The sequence below is a fragment of the Neoarius graeffei genome, chromosome 23 (genome assembly GCF_027579695.1).
Source record: "Neoarius graeffei isolate fNeoGra1 chromosome 23, fNeoGra1.pri, whole genome shotgun sequence".
Classification (NCBI taxonomy): Eukaryota; Metazoa; Chordata; class Actinopteri; order Siluriformes; family Ariidae; genus Neoarius; species Neoarius graeffei.
The window spans coordinates 8195337-8220321 of NC_083591.1; the positions used below are offsets into that span (position 1 = coordinate 8195337).

Below are 24985 nucleotides of genomic sequence, written 5' to 3' on the forward strand. Positions count from 1 at the left end.
GCGACCTGTCCGGTCAGACTGCAGTCGCATGTGAAAATAACGGATATGAATCGGATTTAGGACCGCATATCCAAGCGGCCTGGGTCGCATGTGAAAAAATCGGATCTGTGTCGTTCAGATTGTCAATAACAAATCGGACACAGGTCGCATATGGGCAAAAAAATCGGATATGGGTCGTTTCAGGGTGCGGTCTGAACGGAGTCTTTGTTTAAATGTATTGTACAGGAGTTTTTTTTTTTTTTTAAATGTTACGTTTGTCATCACCGACCTGCCACCTTACTGCCGTATGCAACTCCGACAGCGCAGAAGCTGTTGTTAGACACTGCAGCGATCTCGCCTGCACAGCGTGTGCCATGGTGGTTATTGCTGTTCGAATCCGGGTGTGGCATGGGATCCGGATCGTTGGAATTCAGATCATAGCTGCCTTCAGGAGACTGGAACAAAGCCATGGTTTAATGAATGAACGAACATTTTGTTCACGCAACAAGAGAGAAAAGAGAACGGGAATGCTGATGTGCTCACGTAGTTGGGCTGAATGTCCTCCAGTGTGTGCTGCAAGCCGTCGTCCACGACGACCACGGTGACACCTTTGCCGGTGATGTTGTGCTCCCACACGCCGGTCACGTTGATGTCCATGCCGCGCCTCACATCGTTGTGCTGCAGCAGAGAACCAGATAGGGACAGGACCGTAGAATTAACATCGAAGTAGTGATCATTTAAATCTTGTTAAATGAGAAAATGCTTTGGAATAGAGCTCGGACGCTGCTTTCACACGCCGGTCGCTCTGTATTCGTGCAGCATTCACACGGCAGTCACTCTATACAGTCTGCGAAAAAAAAAAAAATCTCCCAGCCTCAAGCAGCACCCAAAACATACTCGCCTGAAAAGCAATTCCACTTGCCCAGAGCTTTATTTTATTTCGGAGAGGACAGAATGCAGTCGATTTTTTATTTTATTTTTTTTAAATAGGTGAAGCAGCATAATTATCATAAATCTACAAAACCATAACACATTCAGAAAGAAAGAAGCTCTAGTAGTAGAGCAGACCTGGGCATTTTCCGGCCTGCGGGCTGCATCCGGCCCTTTGGTTCATTCTGACCGGCCCGCGTAAGGTTAATTAGAAATTACAAAATAAACTTATTTTCTAATTTTACCTCATGCATGGACTGAATGTGCATTGCTTTTATTTTGAAGTTGTGTTCAACAAAAACACAATGCGCGCGACATGAACATGACATGAAATCCCACAAAACCTAATCCCGCGATAACGACTTCCGTAATTTGTCCAGACCAACCACAAACTTGTACATCATCCTTCAAACGGTCCAGCCAATCACATAGTGTGACGTCACCAGCAGGCGCCGGAGCCCGAGCCGATCTGTAGATCTGATTCCTACACCGAATGGACTGATGATCATGTGTCAGCTGTGCTTCGCATCTCCACCTCAGACATTCAACCTGACTCTGATGCACTCGCTAAAAACCAACAGAGACTAGATTTCTCTCACTGAACAAATAAAAAACACCAAATGAGGTGATTAGACTACAAATGTGGGCATCATTATTATAATATGATGTATCTTGCTTGATATTTGGAGTAGAAAGACAATATTGTGATGTCTTTATTGTGTTTTGGGGTGAATGTGACTGAAAAAAAAAAAAAAAGGTACAAACGTTCACATTTTGTTAACCATTGTTTTGGGAAATTTGATTGAATAAATGACGTTTTTTGTAAGGCAACCTCGTTTTTTCCCCCATACTCTTACCAGTCTTAGCAGCTTGTAAAAACAATGATATTTATTGCTTTATATAAAGAAATACAAATAATATTATGCAGAATTTAGTTCAGCCTTATGGTCCGGCCCTCCACAAAATTTTGTTTCTCATGTGGCCCCATGGAAAAAATAATTGCCCACCCCTGTAGTAGAAGAATGAATAATTTCAGGTATATTCAGCTGCGGAGAGCTCTGAATGAGCATCATAATAATAATAATAATAATAATAATGCTGGAGCTGGGGCGGCGCGGTGGTGTAGTGGTTAGCGCTGTCGCCTCACAGCAAGAAAATCCAGGTTCGAGCCCCGTGGCCGGCGAGGGCCTTTCTGTGCGGAGTTTGCATGTTCTCCCCGTGTCCGCGTGGGTTTCCTCCGGGTGCTCCGGTTTCCCCCACAGTCCAAAGACATGCAGGTTAGGTTAACTGGTGACTCTAAATTGAGCGTAGGTGTGAATGTGAGTGTGAATGGTTGTCTGTGTCTAAGTGTCAGCCCTGTGATGACCTGGCGACTTGTCCAGGGTGAACCCCGCCTTTTGCCCGTAGTCAGCTGGGATAGGCTCCAGCTCGCCTGCGACCCTGTAGAACAGGATAAAGCGGCTAGAGATAATGAGATGAGATGAGATAATGCTGGAGCTTTGTTTCCGTTTTCAAAGGAACCCAGTCCTATGCAAAATGTCTCCATGGAGCCAGAGTGTAGAAATGAACCTACAGTTCAACCAAGTTCTACATACACACACACACTGAACTTTACAACAGCTGCACAGATGTGAAACGGAAAAAATTCGACGAAGGCAAGAAAAACTATTTCGGATCAAATTGTTATTGTCCGTTACACACTGATCAACCACCTGTGAGACTCGGTTGTGCCTTCTGAATCGAGAATAAATGAAAAGGGAACTGAGCATTAACCATTTCCTGAAGTAATTATTACAAGAATGATCATAGTTACTGTATGACTACAGCTACAGCTGGAACATGCGGATTCTGTTAGCGTTTGTAATTACTGTACCATCCACTATCAGATACAATTAAAATAAAATCTTACAATATTGTTTCAATGTCTAGAGCAAGATATTTTGTTATTTTACAAATAACACTTCAGATATTGTTTTAACAATAATAAGAATCACTGTATAAATGACAGAGTGCAAATAGCTGTGTAACTAGTGCCGCTTTTCCACTACCAACGCGGCTGAGTCGGGCTGAGTCGAGCTGAGTGGGGCTGTTGGAGTTGCATTTCGACTACAACCGCGCTGAACTGTGCTGGCTGGAAGTGGGTGGACACACTGGGTGGAGTTAGCGAAAGTGGGTGGACGTCACGTGATGTCGTTAGGCGGCGCAAACAGTGACATCAGTGATCTTTTAAGCGGTAGTCTCACAACCCGGATAGTAAACAATAAACATGGAGTCGTTAGTGTTGCTGGTCTTGGTGCTGTGGCTTGTTGTCACCGACAACGCTAACAGATACTGGCAAGAGCGTATAGATGAGGCGAGGTGCATAAGGCTTCATAATTCTCGTAATTCGTAATTCTTCTTCTTCCGGGTTTACGGTGTTTACAGATCCCAGCGTGCTCGCGGGGCGTGTGAGGACACTCCTCTTCACCAATCAGTGCACAGGGGAGTGTCTGCTCACGCCCCTAGCCCCACTCGGCTCGGTTTGGCTCGCTTCAGCCCCACTCCAAAACCGTGCGAGTTTTGGGTGCTGAGTAAGGCTGAAGCGAGCTGAGTCGTGCTGCTCTGAGGTAGTCGAAACGCGAGCCGTGTCGGGCTGAAGTGAGCTGAAGCGAGCTGAAAAAGGGTAGTGGAAAAGGGCCATAGATGTCCTTGGGGTTGTTGAGACATGGAGGGGTGGGGATACAATTTAGCCCACAGTTCAGGTCGGAGTCCTTTGAAAGTAAATCAGGGATGAGAGTGGGTGGTCATCAAAAAAGCAGAAAACAAGATGGCGCCCGAAGCCAATGTGGGGGGCTTCAATATGCCCCCCCGGAAATTTTTGAAAAATAAGGCCTTACAAACCACTTGTCCTGCAATCTGAGCTGTAGTAGATAAAAAAAATATATATATAGCTGTTGTCTTTTTTATACATTTACATGAAAATATGTTTCAAATCAATAGGAGTATTGTTTGAATTCAAGATAAAATCACATTCTACATTCAAGACTATGGTTATAATTCATGATCAACAAAAACGACAAACTAAATTCACATTAAACTTAAGTTTTATTAATTATCAAAATGTTCATATATTCAATAAAATTTTAGGGTGACTGACCTTTTCTCCCCATGTCCTCATTAGTTGCATATGATTTCTTCAAAAAGTCTTTTGAAATATTTAAGTTTTCAAAACTGTCAGCATTAATTCAGATTTACTGACTATCAATCATATACATGTTCAATGTACTAAATCAAACGAATGCTAAGTTTATGGGATAATGTCTATGTACACTTTATACGATTATTTATAGTTCACAGTCACTTCTCATTTTCATTTGATCATTTCGACTTCTTCAGCTTTTTGGCCAAAGACAAGAGCTTGTCAGTCCTCTTTGTTTTTTATACCAGCATCGATTTCACGTACCTTCGCTTCGTCTCGCTTGTCAATTGCAGGGCTTTGAACCGGTTCAAGGAACGAAAATGAAAACCGGGAACTTTTTCTATTTCACATGGAACAGAAACGAAACCAGAAACTTTATTATTTTTTATGTTCCGGAACAGAAACGCTTATTAAAAATAATGGTAACTGGTTAATACCGGTTTTTATTTCGTTCCTCAAAGTTTCTGTAGCCTACAAATAAAGTCATTCTTCTCCTGCGCAAGTTTCTATGACCCGCTGGGGTTCACTTCCTGTGTGGCGTTCGCTGACTGAATGGAGAGAGCGGGAGGGTGGACTACTATCACATCTCCACATCTTAAATAAGAGGTAAATATTGCAGTCTATCGTTATTCAAAAACGTCAATTTCAATATATTTGTCCACGTTAATGAGAGGCTCGCGAACATTAAATGACGTTAACCTCTGTTAGCCTATCAATGCATAGGGCCTGACTAGCCTTTGGTAACACACTAAACGAATTCTCTTTCATTTTTGGCACTTTTTCTGTTTGTGTAGATGGGAAGACATACTGAGAATCCAAATCGCCAACATTTGAAATAATAATTGTTTTGAATTATTTCTTGTCTTATTTAATGAAGGTTGTAATAGAATTAGCCTACATTTGGCTTAAGCTGGATGAGACAGAGACATAATTTTATAGCCATTTGTTAAACAGCTGACAGGGAACGTAATTAACCGTTCCGGGAACGAAATTTTTTTGTTCTAACCGGTTCGGGAACGTCTATTTAATGGTGGAACCCAAAACCGGAAACGTTAAAATTCTGTTTCTGTTCGGAACGAACCAATAGGAAAAAAAATTCTGGTTCAAAGCCCTGGTCAATTGTATTCGGCATTTTGAGTAAAGAGAAAGAGAAACCTATTTTGAAGAGCAGCAACGATGAACATGTGCAAGTTTCGATAAAATAGAACAGATGCGGGTACTTTTGTAAGAACTGTTATGATTGGCTTTTGTTCTCTCCCACACTCTTGTAAGAACTGTTATGATTGGCTATCATGCTCTCGCCAGCGATGTTTTGGTCAATTACATTGTAGATAACACGTATTCTACCGCGAGACTTAGCGAGACTAAAGATGGCGAAAATGTAAACATGTAACATCATCGTAGGAATGAATTACGCTTGAGTATCACGAAGGAACATACCCCAACCCCCCTCAATAAATGAAAAAAAAAAAAAACCTCAACGGATTTGGCATAATATAAAAAGGTTGATTTTTTACTCAGAAAAAGCAGAAATCCGCCGAAAAGCGGAAAACTCTCATCCCTGGTAAATGCTTTGGCTTTCGCAACATTCTGTTCCCAAAAGCTGATGTCGGGAAAAAGTCTTTACACAAAGAAGGTTTTTCTCGCTTTTGTAGTCTTTAACCGTTCTTCCGTGTCGGGGCTTTTCAGGAAAAAGAACGTATATTCCAACATGTAGCTAATGCTAACGCTAGGCCACTAATCTGCATCGTCACGCCAGTCGTTTCGAGGAATTCTGTACGGGTCAGAACCGCTAACAAACTAACACTACGTTCACACTGCAGGCTGAAGTGACTCAAATCCGATTTTTTCGCCCATATGTGACCTGTATCCGATCTTTTATTGACAATATGAACGACACAGATCCGATTTTTTTCAAATCCGACCCAGGCCGTTTGGATATGTGGTCCTAATTCCGATTCCTATCCGATCTTTTCATATGCGACTTCAGTCTGAACCGCCAGGTCGCATTCATCCGACTTACACGTCATCAACAAGCCACAAACGTCACTATTCTGCGCTGAAGTAGGCGGCGGGTCTCTCAAAAAAAGTTACAACAACATGGCTTTGATGTTCCTTTGAACGGAGGTTGCAGTCACTACCCCGCAGAACGCCTGAGCCGAAACCCTTGCCCTCTTCCTTCTCAACCCCCTCCTTAACATCAGGCTATTGTGCATGTTCTGGCTCTGTCGCAACAACAACTGCATCATTGCCAGGTACTCCATGCTGGCTACCGTCATACACAGGAAACTTTAGGTTACTTCCGTAAACACTGGCCATGCTCACTGCGTGTGACGTCGTCGTATCCTGCAATGCGCATGCGGAACACTTTTAGGTCGCTTTTCGTTCATACTGAGGATCACATACAAGTCGCATATATTTGTTAATGTGAACGACCTCACAAAAAAATCGGAATTGAGCATTAAGCCTTGCAGTGTGAACGTAGTGTAATTTCCGTGTATATCTATCCTTCGCTTCTTTCTGACTAAGATTGCCCAAGTAATCCGGTAGTAGAGCTTTTTTAGCTGTAGTTTTCTTTAGACAACAGCGACAGACGCCGGACATCTCCGCTTGGCTTCACAGGGTTTTTTCTAGAAAAATTTAGTATGAGGGCGCTCACCATGGCGAGGGAGCAAAGCGGGGGGGATGGTACCGGTTGTCCGTCCCCCCCGCCGTGCGAAGCCTTTGAAAAATTGAGGCTCCAATGGGACATTCTGAGGCTATCTGAGAGGGAAATTGTAACAAATTGTCTGTCAACATTGAAAAAGAAAGAAGTAATCTTCTTCTGCCCCGGACAGTCTTTGGCTTTCTTCCGTTTCGTGCCGCGGGATGACATCTTTAAATGCCCAAGTGTCAACAAAAACAACTCGCAAACTACTTCTGTGAAAAGCTCCCGTGCTGGTGGGTGAAAGGTCATTCAGTCTCGAGAAATCTCGCTCTACAAGTCAGCTGACCTTGTATGTAACCCATGTCAAATCTCGCGAGAGCAGCCGCGACAACAACATGGCGCCTCAGTCTGGAAAACGCCAATTCGGATCGTTTTTGCACCGCCTGGCGGTGTATCTACTCATCTCATCTCATCTCATTATCTGTAGCCGCTTTATCCTGTTCTACAGGGTCGCAGGCAAGCTGGAGCCCATCCCAGCTGACTACGGGTGAAAGGCGGGGTACACCCTGGACAAGTCGCCAGGTCATCACAGGGCTGACACATAGACACAGACAACCATTCACACTCACATTCACACCTACGCTCAATTTAGAGTCACCAGTTAACCTAACCTGCATGTCTTTGGACTGTGGGGGAAACCGGAGCACCCGGAGGAAACCCACGCGGACACGGGGAGAACATGCAAACTCCGCACAGAAAGGCCCTCGCCGGCCACGGGGCTCGAACCCAGGACCTTCTTGCTGTGAGGCGACAGCGCTAACCACTACACCACCGTGCCGCCCCGGTGTATCTACTATTATTGGAATATTTTTGGAGTAATTATAACGTATTTGATGATCAGACACATTGTCATGTGGTGTTGCTGGGATGTTTTCACGGAGAAAAGATCGTTTTGAGAAAGATGTGTGCAGTAGCATAAGTGCATGGCCTAAGTGTGACTTGGGGTTCAATCGGCATTTCGGTAAGGGGGCGCACGCCGAGAGTAAGCGGGCGCAGCGCCCCTGTTCCCTGGTTTAGACGAAAGCCTGCTTCAGTATCTGAACAGCCAATCAGCGGGTCCCGTATGCGTTTATGATTTTTATGTCACGATTTACAACCAATGGCAGACACCTTTTGTCAGCTGTCCACCAATCGCAGGCTCCCGTACCACAATGGTGGTTTGTTGATAAATATTTAGAAAATAAAAATGATATCATTACGAAATATATGAAACCATCAAAAGCAATAAAAAAAATCGTAATATATACTGTATATACACACTGGCTAGAAGTAAGGAACATTATTCAGTGATGTAATTTATTATTAACTCGAATCGTGATACAAAAGTTCCGGGTCTCCGCTTTAACCGCGCTGCTGGCACACGATGTCCTTGACCCTCGTCGCCCTTAGCCAACTGGTATAATCACGTCATTACGTGGATGTATTGAGCCGAGCTTTTCCAGTACACTCGAACACACACGTACTTCGACGAATTATAAGCAAAAACCAGGAAATTTTAATGATTTCTTCAAAATAGTTTTTTTTATACTTTTATATATTGTCGTGTTGATGGATAAAACTTTTTAATGCATTTCCTGTGAAACAAGACGAGCTACTTTAGACTGGTTCCCTGCTCTCTTAGCGCAGAGTGAGAATACAGTCAATGTCTCTGACGCTTGGTAGGATTCATTTTACACAGGAACCAGTCCAGGAAAACAAGATTTTCAAGAGACACAGGCGAACTTTGTTTTGACAAGCAGTCAGATGTCACGACGCGTGATTCACTTTGCAAGATAACAACAACAACAACAACGGAAACATGTTACTGCCAGACTGACAGATCAGGTCTGCTTCACAGAGCGGTTGCTTGCTTTTGTCGTCCGATCGGATGATTACCGTTAAAGTTTTACTCGTTCTTGCACATACTTTAGTTGTCTCGGACGATCGGTTTTTTGAGCATTGCTCCATTCGTTCAGCGTTCACATGGGATTCACGCGGCAGTCACTACGAATTCATGCGGCATTCGGGCGGCGATCGTAAAGCAGTCGCTCTGACTCGTTATACGGCATTCGCACTGTATTCGTGCAACATTCGCTTTGAATTCACACATCCATGCATCAGGCTTTCGTCTAAATGGGGGAACAGGGGCGCTGCGCCCTCTTACTCTCGGTGTGCGCCCCCTTACTGACTCCGTGAAAACATCCCAGCAACCAGGGCTCGAAATTAACTTTTTTTCTTTGTGTCCCCCAGTGGTCCCGAATTCTGCGTTGTATTGTCCCGAATGGAAGCAATAGTGTCCCCATTTTTTTCCTCTCTGAAATAACCAGTGGTTAATATTATCATATGAAGTTACTATTATATTTGTAACTATGCGATTTTGAACCCTTTATATCATTTTTACAATAAGTCACAAGACACAAGCGACAAATGTCCTATACATCATCTACTTCAAAATTACAGTTATTGCATTTTCAGTTTATTAAACTTTGGCGATCTCACTGTATGAATAGATACCCGTTTATTTAAAGGGGCCAACTAGCTCATTCAGAAAATGTTTCAACTCCCTACATCTGCAGTACACTTTAGTTGAAAATAAGACCCCTTTTATGTTCATTTCATCTACTTATACCTTGAATATCTGTTGGCACTTATAAGGCCAACTTATAATTTTCACCATTACCGTTATCCATTTTTATGAACTTTCCGTTATCCATTACCGTTATCCATTTTTATGAACTTTCGCTGCCGAAACGTGGGTGCAAATGTTAGCAACATCAGCATAGTGCCAGGTCCGAGCCTAGTTGTGCTGCTGACTGACTAAACTTTCTGAACTAGAAAGACACCAAGAAAACTCACTTATTCTGTTGAACGGTATCTTCCGTCAATATCATCCACATCATTCCTGTTGTATTTTATAACGTGTCTAACAGTGTTCATCAAGTTCATTCAGTTGCTAGCGTTGCCTGCAGAGCAGGCGAGGACACTTTGGATCCTGAAGGTCCCGGAGACGTTATGTCTGGGCTTTCGGTTTCTTCCCCGCGGTCGGTCCGCTTCAACCACTTAAGCATTTTTGTTCTGGCAAGAGTCGGCGCAGCGTGTGCGCTAGCAATTCCATTCCAAGTCCATATAATGCGGACTCCGGCCGAAGATTCTAGAACAGAATGCGCTGCTCTGTAGCCTACGGATGCAGGTGCATCGAAAGTGTAGCCACTATGTATTTTTCGCTGTTAACGTTTTAAAATTAAAATTGACAAATTAGGTGAATGTCTACGTATGTGTTACGGCTTTGTAAATAATATTAATGTAGAACTTTTTTTCTAGATCTATTTTTTTCCATTGTCCCGGGATTGTCCCAGATATGATAATTTTGTGTCCCGATGACATTTTTTATGGTCCCCGGGACGTCGGGACACCGTTAGTTTCGAGCGCTGCCAGCAACACTACGTGACAATGTGTCTGATCATCAAATACGTTAGAATTGCTCCAAAAATATTCCAATCATAGTAGATACACCGCCAGACGGTGCAAAAACGATCCGAATTGGCGTTTTCCAGACTGAGGCGCCATGTTGTTTAGTTGTTTACTTGTCGTGGCTGCTCTCGCGAGATTTGACATGGGTTACATACAAGGTCAGCTAAATTGTAGAGCGAGATTTCTCGAGACTGAATGACCTTTCACCCACCGGCGCGGGAGCTTTTCACAGAAGTAGTTCATGAGTTGTTTTTGTTGACACTTGGGCATTTAAAGATGTCGTCCCGCGGCACGAAGCGGAAGAAAGCCAAAGACTGTCCGGGGCAGAAGAAGATTACATCTTCCTTTTTCAATGTTGACAGACAATTTGTTACAATTTCCCTCTCAGATAGCCTCAGAATGTCCCATTGGAGCATTTTTCAAAGGCTTTGCACGGTGGGGGGGGGGGGGGGGGGACAACCGGCACCCCCCCCCCGCTTCGTTCCCTCGCCATGGTGAGCGCCATCATACTAAATTTTTCTAGAAAAACCCCTGACGCATCATTCGCACGCACCGACACTGCACTTGCACGGCATTGAAACTGCAATCGCAATCGCGCTCCACGTGACGTGACCCGTGTTTGAACTGCTTAATATACGTTCAGTAGGTTTGAAATTGTAGAACGAATTCCTCCCGGCTTATTGTTGAATTAATCCTCACCTGATATGAAATAAAACTATTACTCGGCTGTTGCAGCTTTAACAGAAAACTTCTGAAGCGCCCGTCGGTTAAAAACGAGACGAAGCTCAGCGTCCGTTCACGAACTCACCAAGTGCCACTGGCTCGGGTATTTAGGATCGTTGAAGACCAAGCTCCTCTTGGACCGGCGCAGAACGTTCTCCTTCGAGTGCCAGACCACATGAGGGTGGTCGTCCAGTGTTTGGCGAGCCGCTGCTGGGTGCTCCTCCTCGTCCGTCACCTGGCAAAGCAGGTAGTGGCCATGGAGTTGCCCGATCTGCCCGTGGCTCTCGAGACCAGCCTCTAGCGCCACCTGTTTAGCCAGCTCATCGAGTGAGTCTTCATGTGGCTCAGAACTGTGGCTCAGCTGCACCGCCCACGAGCGTCCGGGCTTGCAAGACGGCAGGGGAGATGGAGATTCGAGGACGGAAAAAGAGTGCAGAGGGGGCGACATCAGAAGCAGCAAGGCGGTGAAAAGGGGGAAGGGTGATGAACCCATAGCAAACAGGTTCCACTTTCAACGCAGCAGCACCACATTAGCCCCAAGCCCTGAAATGGAAAAGAAAAAAAAAAAACCACTTGAGTGAGTGCTGATGATCGGTTTTTCCCCCTCAACAGCACGTCCTGACGTGCTTTATTCCTCTTGCATCACATGTACTGTACTCGAGCTGAGTAATACGTGACCTTTTTAACCAGTTATACTTGCATGAGTCATGAATAAGCCAGTTCCTTCATCACTTACACGTGTCCTGAAGACTTTCCGGTAGCAGAAAACATAATTACCGTGAACATACAGTACTAAGTAACAATACTTAGTTGCGAAATTCCGTTAATAAGATTTTGAATATCAAAATACAGGGAAGAACACATTCCAAGGTGTGCAGTTACAGGAAACTAATCAGCGGTGTGATGCAGCTCGCCGCAAAGCAGAGCTACTCTCCCCATCCTGAAGTTGATTATTTTCCTACAACATAATACGTCTTGGTGTTTTATTCTTTGTCTAAAGGGGTGTTCACACGGCACATATTTGCATCGATGCATTTTGTTGCGATATCTCTTACACCGGTGTAAATTTTGTGGAGCGTTCACACCTCACAAACCTGCTTACTAGAGAGAAGCGTGTTGGCACCGGTGCAGCCCCACTTGCGTTCACACGGCAGTTTTTGCGACCGTGCGATACGATAGTAATAATGCGGAAATGAAATATGCGCATGCGTGAAAATGTACTTCCTTTTCCCGGTTGTCATGGCGTCACCAAGCGCCGGGAAAACAACGTGGATGAAGACACCAGTGTTGCCAGATACTGCTGACGTTTTCCAGCCCAAAATATGTTCAAATCCGCCAAAATGCACTTAAAACCGCCCAATCTGGCAACACTGGAAGACACGCAGTTCTGTTGTTGATATTCGCCATTTTGGAAGCGCAAAATACCAGGATGCTAATTATGCAATACCTGTATGTAATCAACTCTCGTCACGCGTAGCGAGTCTACCCCTGTAGCGTTCAGACGCCCCATTTTATATCGGTGCTGCCCCGCAAACTAGCATTTACTCCGGAGTAAATTTCTTAAACCACCTCCCGAGCAGGGTTAGATTTGCTAAGCAGCTTTCAGGGGCGACACCGGTATAACTTTGTACCGTGTGAACGCTCTACCAGGGCAGCCCCGGTGCTACACCGGAGTAAAAGTTGCCGTGTGAACACCCCTTACGACAGCAATGTGGCAACGATTCAAATTTTTCTTCGTTCACAAATGACACTTTTTTTTTTTTTTAAATCCATTTATAGTTACTACTTTTATTGCTGTGGAAATTCATGAGACTAGTCGGCTCCTGTTTTCACTTACGCTACAGCAGCTATAAACAGATAGGTTCCGAAGTTTATCAAGAAGTAGAACGGGGAATCGAACTCGATCGGTCACGAAGTTCTTACATTCTTGTGCATCTTTGATAACGCGAGATTAACTGTTCGTATCGCGAGATCATGATTCGCCGTTCTGGTGATTGAAACGCGCATGCGGACGCATGGTGCGCTATTGTTGCATTCATTCTTACAGCACGACGACATAGTGGGTCCGCCTCGATGAGGCAGTGGCCACAAAAACTCATTTTATCAACAAAAAGAGAGAGAGAGAGAGTTAGATTACATGGAGCGTCTGCCACACTGACTAAGTCCCTATAATATAAATACGGAGGTGATTAGAGAAAACCGTGGACGCTGATTGGTCGAGAGATTCGGACTATTTCTCGATAATCGCCTCGGCAAAATGTCGGCCGATTGCTTCGTTACCGGAAGCGATGAAAGAAAGCGCTGTTCCTAAAAGCACGAAAGCTGCTCCCAAGTTTGGTCTAAAACTATTCAAGGGTAAAGTGGAACCGTGATTTATTTTATCCATTTCAAAACAAGGTATTTTATATGACTCGACCCTGCGCCACGCCGTTATTAGATTTGCGGGACGCTTTTGAAGTCTGAAATCATTTTTTAAATACGATTCTTAAAAAAAAAAAAAAAAAAAAAAAAAAAAAAAGCACTTGTGTATTTATACTAAAACAATTATCCGCCTCAGACTCCGTGAATAATAATTTCAACAAAGTCGCCTTCAGCTGGGCTGCCAACTCTCACGCAATGAGCGTGAAACACACGCATTTGATTGTCTTCACATGCTCACACGCCATACCTCCGATTTCTCATGCTAGAAAAAAATCTAGTTTATCTATCTGATCTAGGCTACCCATTGCGTCGCGCCAACCACTTGCGATCGATCAATTACGCCTTACGCACGGCTAAACAGGCAGAGAGGTGTTCCCTTCTGTACACACTCCCCTATGGTAGGTGGCGCATCTAATGATGCTGCACTCGCCGGAAGTTGGATAATTGCCTACTGTCAATTTAGAGGAAGAGGAGAGAGAGAAGGTATCCGAGTTGAAGACGGGTGTCTCAGACAGGTTTGTACATATGCACGCCAATGTGTGGCGTTACTGGCGTAATTATGAACTTATATAAAGTTTCTGAATCGTTTTAGCCTATAAGTGTTGTGAGAATATTTAATGCCATTACGAGAGCTGTGTACTAGGCATGCTAAATCATTATAGGCCTACTGCCGTGCCACAGCCTCTATCTTCTCCAACAAGCAGCACGGGAGAGCACCTCCTTAGCACACGTTTATTAAGGCGCATTTTTAGTTTGTTTACTGTATGTTATCATACTTTATGACTTTATTTGAAGCCATACTGGAAATGTTGTAAAATAAAGCAAGTAAGAGATAATATTACAAATGCAAGAAGAGCCATTAGCCACCATACCTATTGTTTATTTACAGGGTATTTATTTTTAATTATTTATGATGTATGTCATTGCTCAGTTAAAATAAATAAAGCATGGTCACCTGTAATATCAAATAACTTGAACTTGTGAATAATTAAAAAAAGACAGAGAACAATATACTGAGGAGACAGGGTTTCAAAGAGGGCAAGACAGGTAGAGAATATTTGTCAGATAACAGGCCCTGACGAATGCTCTATTACTAATAAGAAACATAGATAAGAAATACATTAATAAGAAATATATTAATATAGCTTATTTAAGTATGACCAAAATTTTTAAGCCCAACTTTGTGTGCACATTCCCACCTGTGGCCAAGGTTCAGCTTTTTGTGTTTCAATACTGTTCAAACTTAATCATTTTAATGTTTCTTGTAGCACATGCACATTTTGCTTACTGTTTAAGCATTTTATTTGTTCTTTTGCTGTTGATATTTTTCCCCATGCCAACCTTCTGCTGAACCCAGTGGTGGGGAAAGCCCTTAAATGCATAATGAATAGTCAGTGAGGGACAATCTTATTTTTTGCAACAGTTATTAAAAACTTAACATTTAGTTTCAATTCAGAAGGTGCTTAGGCTTAGCTGATGAAATATTTTCAAACATGAACTTGCCTTTAAATCTGAAACACAGGTCTATAGGGCTACAGGAACATTGTCAGTCATCTGTAGTTTTCTAGTGTGGGGGCTTTTAAGCCAAAACTTGGTGCTTTTGTTGGCCACAAGCTGAAGGCCTGGCAAGTCAGGGTGTGTAAGAATGTAGGTATGGCACAGCAGGCCACTCCAAAAATCCACCAGAATGCAGGAACATCTAAATCCAAAATCTCAACCCCCCCCCATTGTCCATCTCCAGCTGGATGACCCACAAACAAAACACCAGAATGCAGGGGGACAAGTGAATATCAAACTGAATACAAAATTCCCACTTACTACGTGGTGTGCCGAAAAATTTTGCTGTCAACCCCCCCCCCCCAAAAAAAATCTCACTCCAAGGAATTTTGAAAAGTTGGCAGCCCTGCCTTCAGCGAATAATTGTTAAGTATAAGCTGTTACTATAGAAATGATAATGTACTCGAAGGATCAGGTTCTGACCAATCAGAACTGAGAATCACAATTTCAATGATTTGGTCAAACATTTACAAGTATTATTCTTACTAAAGTCTCACTTTTATTTCGTTTGTGTACAATTATGTTCATAGCCTGCGTTTTTGTCATTTTTGGTTACTTCACACACACACACACACACACACACACACACACACACACACACACACACACTCCTCATTATCTATGTTATGCTGTGTAATAATGTTCACTACCATGGGCAATAATTCTATTTCTATTCCAATTGCAAGTATTTTATTTCCGTAATACTCTACGTCCATTGAAGTAGAGTGGCAGCTACAATTACCAACAGCCCATCTTTTCAGATTTACCAATAAAAAACAATTTTACAAAGGTGAGTTTCAGTCACAACAGTTATTATTGGTGAATTAATCAACTGGAAGACCCCGCCCCCTCGCCCTTTGACTTGAAAGAGATGGATTTTTTTTTTTTTTTTAGTACGATCAGCAATTTTTCGGAAAACCCGGACGTTATCATCGCAGGTTAACATGGTGGAAAGATCATGGACATGTTTTTACTGATCAAATTCACCGAAATTTCATGATCTCGTTGTCGAAACCTACTTTGTTTCTTACTCTTTCGTTCGACAGCCGCCACTTTGTATCTAAACGCGCGTTTGAGAAGTCACGTGCGTGAGGTGTCGGTAATAGTGATCACGTTCACCGGTGTCCACCATTATCGACATGCTGTGGAATTAAGTGACATTTACAACCATTATGGATCGATCTTTGTGGAACATTGTTGAAGTAGATGAAGTACTTTTAAAAAAATAAATAAATAAATAAAAGTGCTGTGATTTATAATAATTTTTTTTTCTGATTTATAACAGAATGGAATGTTGATAGAGTATTTGGGATCCTATTGCAATAAACAGAATTCAATACCTAGCTAGGCCTGTTGTGATATTCGATATACCGACTTATCGTACGGTAAATGAAAATGAACTCGGTCTTTTTTTTTTTAAACCGCGATTTTGGCATTTACGCGCTGTACATCTACATAGAGAAGTCGCCAGAGTATTAGCTTGACCCACTGACTGAATAAAACACGCTCTCTGTCAGAGGCGGGGCTTCCCAGCATGCAACAGTTATCCAGCCAGGGGATCCACTGAATGGGGAAAAGACAACACCACGTTGCTCCGTTGTACAGACCATAGGCGTAGAATTAGGTATGGACGCGTCGCTACTAATATTGAAGAAGGGGGGAAAAAAAAAAAAAAAAAAAACACGCTCCGTAAACAACAACCAGATGGCGATGTGGACATTAAAAGATGTCTGGGCCACGAACAATCAAATAAAACATTTTCACGTAATAAGCAGAACAGCCTCCGCCTTCTTGATCAGAAATTGGTTCCTCCCGCCTCTCTTTTGAAAACGTCACATACCGAGTACATACATACGCAGAACTGATTGGTTTTTTGAAAGCTGTAGGCTAAAAACTTTTCTCTGTCGAACCCTGTGCCTCCCTCCGCTCTGGGCTCAAGAAGACAACAGAAGGGCAATAATATAACAACCACCAATCAGAATTCAGATACGCTCTGTTGCCAAGTAAAATTGTAACCTTTCAACGTGTCTAAAAAGTTCTAGAGCCCTCGTCCTGTTTTACCGTTAGATCGATCTTAAACTAGCATTCGAAAACTAGTTAAAGATCCCACAGAAGAGAGCCGACTCCCCATGCCAGCCTCATGGAACGCAGTGTTTGAAGGAACAGTCCACCGTACTTCCATAATGAAATATGCTCTTATCTGAATTGAGACGAGCTGCTCCGTACCTCTCCGAGCTTTGCGCGACCTCCCAGTCAGTCAGACGCAGTCAGACGCGCTGTCACTCCTGTTAGCAATGTAGCTAGGCTCAGCATGGCCAATGGTATTTTTTGGGGCTGTAGTTAGATGCGACCAAACTCTTCCGCGTTTTTCCTGTTTACATAGGTTTATATGACCAGTGATATGAAACAAGTTCAGTTACACAAATTGAAACGTGGCGATTTTCTATAATGACAGGCGTACTAACACCTTCTACGCGCTTCGGCAGCGCATTGATATCTGAGCTCCGTATCAATGCGCTGTCGAAGCGCGCAGAAGGTGTTAGTACGCCTGTCATTATAGTGCGGACTTTCCATAGCATAGAAAATCGCTACGTTTCAATTTGTGTAACTGAACTTGTTTCATATCACTGGTCATATAAACCTATGTAAACAGGAAAAACGCGGAAGAGTTTGGTCGCATCTAACTACAGCCCCAAAAAATACCATTGGCCATACTGAGCCTAGCTACATTGCTAACAGGAGTGACAGCGCGTCTGACTGCGTCTGACTGACTGGGAGGTCGCGCAAAGCTCGGAGAGGTACGGAGCAGCTCGTCTCAATTCAGATAAGAGCATATTTCATTATGGAAGTACGGTGGACTGTTCCTTTAAGGCTCCGGATGTGTTTTACTTCCATTTATGAGGGGAAAAGAACATACACCCTCCCGACAGTCAATGCGGTATTCGCTTGTAAAACACATTTGCAAACTGGTAGAATGAGTTAATCACCACATGCAAGATTTGCAATTAATCAAATTAATTGCATATTATTATTCATGAATTACTACAGTTCTGAACTTCAAATTTTAAAAGTCTGGACTTTGGAGAGATGATGGAGACTCCTTTGGTGGAACACAACGGAGCAAAACATTGTGACCCTCTAATGTTGACCTGAAGTTGGCGCCGCTGGGGGTTGGCACTGGGTTTTTCTCCCCACCAGTGTTCATACCAAACTACGCCCTTGCCTGTGTGTTATATAGTTCTAATTGTTGTTACTTTTATCCGAATGACAGCTGGCAACGTGTTGTTTTGCACGTTCTTTATCTGGGTACTAATCTTTGAGAAACTGGATTGGCAGAATGTTGCCTATGAAGAAAAGAATGCCTATTACCCTGTGCCAAGTTAATATTTACTTAAGTGCAATGTTTTAAGAGCCACAGACTGCATTTTATTGATTGTTTTTGTTGTGAGTGGTTTTGTTTGATTGCTGTTTTATTTCTTTAGGTTATTTATTTATATTTTTTACGTTCCACTGTTGAATTGAATAAGTTAATTTTTTTTTTTAAATTTATTTAGCTTTTGCCATAGGAAGATATATATGTGTGTACATACATCATGGCATGGGAAACCACAACAGCTTACGCCAATTACAGTGGCCCCATTGTACCGAATCTGCAAGTCTTTAAACTGTGGGGGAAACCGGAGCACCCGGACACGGGGAGAACATGCAAACTCCACACAGAAAGGCCCCTGTCGGCCGTGAGGTTTAAACCCGGAACCTTCTTGCTGTGAGGCGACAGTGCTAACCACTACACCACCGTGCCGCCCTAATAAGTTGACTGTTCTTTGAAAGGGTGCACTAGCATCTCATCTCATTATCTCTAGCCGCTTTATCCTTCTACAGGGTTGCAGGCAAGCTGGAGCCTATCCCAGCTGACTACGGGCGAAAGGCGGGGTACACCCTGGACAAGTCGCCAGGTCATCACAGGGCCGACACATAGACACAGACAACCATTCACACTCACATTCACACCTACGCTCAATTTAGAGTCACCAGTTAACCTAACCTGCATGTCTTTGGACTGTGGGGGAAACCGGAGCACCCGGAGGAAACCCACGCGGACAACATGCAAACTCTGCACAGAAAGGCCCTCGCTGGCCACGGGGCTCGAACCCGGACCTTCTTGCTGTGAGGCAACAGCGCTAACCACTACGCCGCCTTGCTGCCCTCAACAACGAATGATTAACAAAATTTGTTTGCAAACATTAGAATTACTTCCTTATTTACATAAGCACCGACATCAATAAAATATATTTTGTACTAAATATAAGTCTATTTGAAACACATTTTCAATAAAAACTACGCTTTGTTAACTTGAGACCACATACCGATTATTTTTTATAAATCACCTGGGTGTCGATAACTGTGGAACGGTGTCACGTGACCTGATACGCTACGTAATCAGGAATCGACTCTTTTTTTCCCCCAGTGGAAGTTTGAGTAATTATTCATGCACAATTTACATACTGAAAGCCTTTTCTACTTTTGCAACAGACCAAAGGTTGATAATTGTAGCCGCCGCTCTAGATATATATTTTTTCTATAGGTAAAAAAAAAAAACACTTTTATTGCACTCTATTTTTCGTTACTGTTTATTCCTGACTCTTTTTCTATTTGACAGTTGCTGTAACGTGCAAATCTCCCCATCGAGGGATGGATGAATAAAGTTTCTCTTATTTATCTTATCTTAATTAGCTACGATCACTTGATTTGGTGCATTTATCAGGTCTTAAACACCTCCTTATAATCTTTATCTTTAAATCAGGAGACTAAAATAGGGTTAAGGGTTGTTTTACAATCAGGGTACAAAGTTTGTGTCACAGGGGTCCAAAATTCAAATTGATTCAAACTGGTTCTTGTACCGGTTTTTAAGTGAAGGACAAGTTAAAGAACAGATTTCAGGTAATTTTTTGACGTGTGTATGGTAGTTTTGTGTAATCTGCTATAAGATGGGAGAAACAAATGAAGTGATTCTCGGAGAGGACTTTTTTTTTTTTTGACAATTCAGAATCCACTACTTCCATAGTGCTTTTAAACAGTGCTTAAAGTGCCATTCCACCATTGGATGTATTCTTTGGCATAAAATACAATATATTTTATGACAACATGACTAGACAGAGAAATCTTTTAGCTTCAAAATGATATATCAAACACAATTTTTTGACAACGACAAGTATATTAATTTTGCGACCAAAGTCACCTACCCTTTTAATTTCCACACAGTAGTGAAACGTGATGTCGTCGGCAGGTTCCCCTTCTTGTGTACCACGTGTCGGTCTATTTTTAGACCGGGAAACCCCCAAAGTGAGAGAGTCATTTCTCCTCGTATATGGGGGCCAAAAAAATTGCGAAAAATTTTGAGTTAATCTTTCAGTTAGCTAGATTTATTGGTATTAGCTAGATTTATTGGTATTATTTTTATCGCGTTCTATCCGCCATTGCTGATAATATGTGCCACGTCACGTGGTACACAAGAAGGGGAACCTGCTGATGACATCACGCGCGGAAATTAAAAGGGTAGGTGACTTTGGTCGCAAAATTAATATACTTGTCGTTGTCAAAAAATTATGTTTGATATATCATTTTGAAGCTAAAAGATTTCTCTATCTAGTGATACCATTTATATATGTTGTCAAAATATATTGTATTTTATGCCAAAGAATACATCCAATGGTGGAATGGCACTTTAATTTGTGAAGTGGGAGGTCCCGGAACGCAGGAGGTGGGTGGGTCCGGCGACTCAAAAAAAAAAAGGCGGGGGTGGTTTACTATAACTTTACGCACACACGCCTATTGTGTGTGTCAAAAAAATAATATCAGACATTATGATCTTAGAAAACGCTTTAGTGACGAACAGTTACAGACAGTAATATGTCGTGATATATTATAAAATTATTTTTTATTAGGCTATATATTAAATTTATCTTCTAAAATAGACTGTACTCATATCACAACCGGTTTATTTCACCATTGGAGATCAGATCACACAAGACATGCGTTACATGACTCATTTTAAGGATTTCAGTAGGGTATTTAAAAGCAGTGCCAGCGGGACTTCGTGGCTCAGGTGGATAAGGCGCCATACCATAAATCCGCGGACCCAGGTTTGATTCCAACCTGCGGTCATTTTCCGAGCCCTCCCTGTTTTTCTCCTGCTCATTTCCTGTCTCTACACTGTCCTATCCAATAAAGGTGGAAAAAGCCCAAAAAAGAGAATAATTTAAAAGCAGTGCCAGCAAACATAAGTGCAATCAATTCAAGTAATAGTTAATAAATAAAGGGTTTACAAAACAAGTTGGAGAATTCATTTTAAACATTTTAGTAAGCTTTCTTGTTTTTTTTGCCATTTTTCCCACAGCGCAAGCTAACGGCTACAAAAAGCCCGGTGTTCTATTGAGCGGAAGTATACACCCCCTGTCCCCCACTTCCCCTTCTGCATAGATTTTGTGGATGTCATAGAAGAGAAATCAACAACAGATATCAAAATCAAAACCGAACACTAAACAAATTTTTATTTACTTATTTAATTTATTGTTTGATTTTTTTCCCTTTGTGATGGTCACGGAGGTGATCTGATCCATTTAAATAGCTGCCAGAACACCGAATGAAATGAAAATAGCTGCCGGATCCGACAACGGAGGTTACGGATCTTGTTCCGTCATGTTCCGGCTCAAATTAAGCCCTGATTTTAAATAGAAGGCTGTAAGCTTTGTGTTAATTGTCTCTAATATTTATGTCCCAATATCTTGACCACATTTTAGGATGAAAATAATCGTTTTAGATATATGTTATTTTATATTGAAAAATTAGCTGTCTCGGAGAGGACATTTTTTTTTGACACAATTGCATACTAACTTGATCAAAATAGTCTGAAAACTTACTGGCATTCAACATTAAAACTTAACTATGTTTCCAATGATATGGAACCAAATATTTGTTTTATGGTATAAAAAATGATTTAAGTGCATCCCTTTTGGAGCTACCTGTGGTCAAAAAAGCACTTTTTCTAAATGACATGAGTAATTTTGCTAAATATGACATATATAGAGATCTTGCAGTCACGTGACCGGAAAGTACACAACCGCCATCGTGTCGGTCAAAAACACCGCTGAATACTGCTGCACTCGTGTATGGAATGGATCAATTTCAACCGACGGACTACACGGCTCATTTTTCTAATGAACAGATAACTAGATATATGTGTCTAAAATAAATGATCTACAGATTTGTGACCCTTATGGCTTACCGGACGGAGTTTTCACGACCGGATTTTGAACTGCCAGCGGAATACCCAGACGTGTATAATTACCTCATTAACTTTCCCTCGCTGTTCAGTGGTGAAGCACTGCGTGCTTATAAATCTCTGGACAGTTATCTTTACAGAAATTCAGGATTTGTCAGCGACTCAGATGTGGCATCTTGTAAACAAGAATCCTCATTGGACGGGTAAGTCACTTAAGTATTGAGTATAGCACTGACCAGCCGATTATAGAATAGAATAAGGCAATTCCAGCTGTAATTCCAAATCGTCCGTCTTGTTTACATGGATCTGGCGTTGGAGAGGTAGAGGCTTGGCAGTGGAGGTTTGAGTCGCTGTTTTCTGAGCTTAGTCAACAGGCCGGCTCTGCTTGCAGCCTCGCTTTTGCTTCCGCTCCCGGCGCCGCCTCCTTCGCTTTGCTTCCGATAACAATCCACGGAGACCCTGCTGGTCTCGCTATCTCGTCCGGAATGTTGTGCATGCAATGGAAATCGCTACAAACCGTCATTTTCTGCTGGAAACCAATGTCCAGTAAGTCCATACGGTTGTAGTGGATATTGAAGTCCGGTACAGACGAACAACACGCAAAAATACACACAAAAAACGTGCACAGGTAGGGAGAGCTTGTAGCCGCAGCTGTTGTAGTAGAATTGTATATAGTAGGGTTTTCCAGAAGAAAAGGTAGAAGTAGAAGGCGGAATATGGCGTTTGACCGACAAGATGGCGTCTGTCACAATCTGGCTCGGCTGTGACGTCACATGCAAGTGCTTCATTGCCGTACATTCACCAAAAATAACGTTATCACCAAATTTTTTTTTTTTTTGCATGGTAAATAGAGCTATCACAGGGCTACACGTTTATTCAGTCAAGCCTTTTGATATTGAAGATAATAAAAGTGTTAAATGTGATTTTTAGCTTGATTGTAAAACAACCCTTATTTTAGAAATGTTCCAGGAAATGGATTGTATGGGTATTCTTCTAGAGTCACTGAGAGGATAAATAAAATAAAATAAAATAAAATAAAGAGATGTAGGGATGGAAAAGTGACCCTATTTTCTTTGTACACTGGAAAAACATCACATGGTTATTCGAAATAGGTAGTTAGTATAATTACTGTGATATACAATTACACTGAACTGTATTTAAAAACATGCAAGAGCTGCATTTCCAACACACTCAGCTCCACAATACAACAATGAGCTCATTAACCAGCAGAAAGCCCAACAGTTTCTCTCCAAAAGCCCAACAGATTCCAACATAAAACCTGAAATTGCACAGAATTTATCCAGGCGCTTATTTTCAAACACTAGACACCCGTGTTAGTCTTTATTTATTTATGTATTTATTTATTTATCTATTTACATCCACATTTTGCCGCCTGAGCACGCGAGCTAGCCTGCTAACTTGGAGCTCCGGTTACTAGTTAGCTCTCATTTACTCTTTAATTCCGTTTCCGCATTCGAATACGACCTCAATACTGCACTACAATTATATAAAATATGATATTGGAATGAATATTTCCACCTTACCTTCAAATAAACTTCATACAAAGTTTCCTGCGCCTCGCTGCTTTAAACACACAGCCATTCCTCTGCACTCGCGCGTGCACGCTATCTTGACAGCTTGGCTGTTTATTTCCGGACGCATCCCACATTGCGTCATATCCGGTGGAACAACGGCGCGTGCTAACCACTGAGGTCTAAAGAGCCTGTTCCGTGCTGGAGAGACGAGTGGCCGCCATTTTACCACTCCCATCGCTTATGTGTTAAACCGAGGCAAGCTGGAGCGAAAAGGCGGGGTACACCCTGGACAAGTCGCCAGGTCATCACAGGGCTGCATAGACACAGACAACCATTCACACTCACATTCACACCTACGGTCAATTTAGAGTCACCAGTTAACCTAACCTGCATGTCTTTGGACTGTGGGGGAAACCGGAGCACCCGGAGGAAACCCACGCGGGCACGGGCAGAACATGCAAACTCCACACAGAAAGGCCCTCGCCGGCCACGGGGCTCGAACCCGGACCTTCTTGCTGTGAGGCAACAGCGCTAACCACTACACCACCGTGCCGCCCACAGCAACTTTTAAAAGGATATTAAACATATAAAATTCATAATGGATGATTCAGGGTTCTTATATGGCCCTTTTCCACTACCCTTTTTCAGCTCACTTCAGCCCGACACGGCTCGCGTTTCGACTATCTAAGAACAGCACGACTCGGCTCGCTTCAGCCCTGCTCAGCCCCCAAAACTCGCACGGTTTTCGAGTAGGGCTGAAGCGAGCCAAACCGAGCTGAGTGAGGCTAGGGGCGTGAGCAGACACTCCCCTGTGCACTGATTGGTGAGGAGGAGTGTCCTTACACGCCCACACACGCCCCGCGAGCACGCTGGGATCTGTAAACACCGTAAACCCAGAAGAAGGAGAATTACGAGAATTTCTGAAGCCTTATGCACCTCGCCTCATCTATACGCTCTTGCCAGTATCTGTTGGCGTTGTCGGTGACAACAAGCCACAGCACCAAGACCAGCAACACTAACGACTCCATGTCCTCCATGTTTATTGTTTACTCTCCGGGTTGTGAGACTACCGCTTAAAAGGTCACTGATGTCACTGTTTGCGCCGCCTAACGACATCACCTGACGTCCACCCACTTTCGCTAACTCCACCCAATGTGTCCACCCACTTCCAGCCAGCACGGTTCAGCGCGGTTGTAGTCGAAATGCAACGCCAACAGCCCCAC

At 42.8% G+C, this 24985-nt stretch overlaps 1 protein-coding gene across 1 annotated transcript in view; it reads right to left on the minus strand.

The window, feature by feature from the left end:
• pcsk7 (proprotein convertase subtilisin/kexin type 7) overlaps window positions 1–23870 on the minus strand; it is an 85891-nt gene extending 62021 nt beyond the window's left edge. Inside the window, exons 1-4 of the mRNA XM_060905701.1 lie at window positions 23772–23870; window positions 11053–11510; window positions 523–657; window positions 269–434 (exon numbers count right to left, since the gene is read on the minus strand). Of these exons, the coding sequence (XP_060761684.1) occupies window positions 269–434; window positions 523–657; window positions 11053–11460 (709 nt within the window). The 5' untranslated portion in view covers window positions 11461–11510; window positions 23772–23870. The remainder of the gene's footprint in view (window positions 1–268; window positions 435–522; window positions 658–11052; window positions 11511–23771) is intronic.
• Window positions 23871–24985: the final 1115 nt, after the last annotated feature.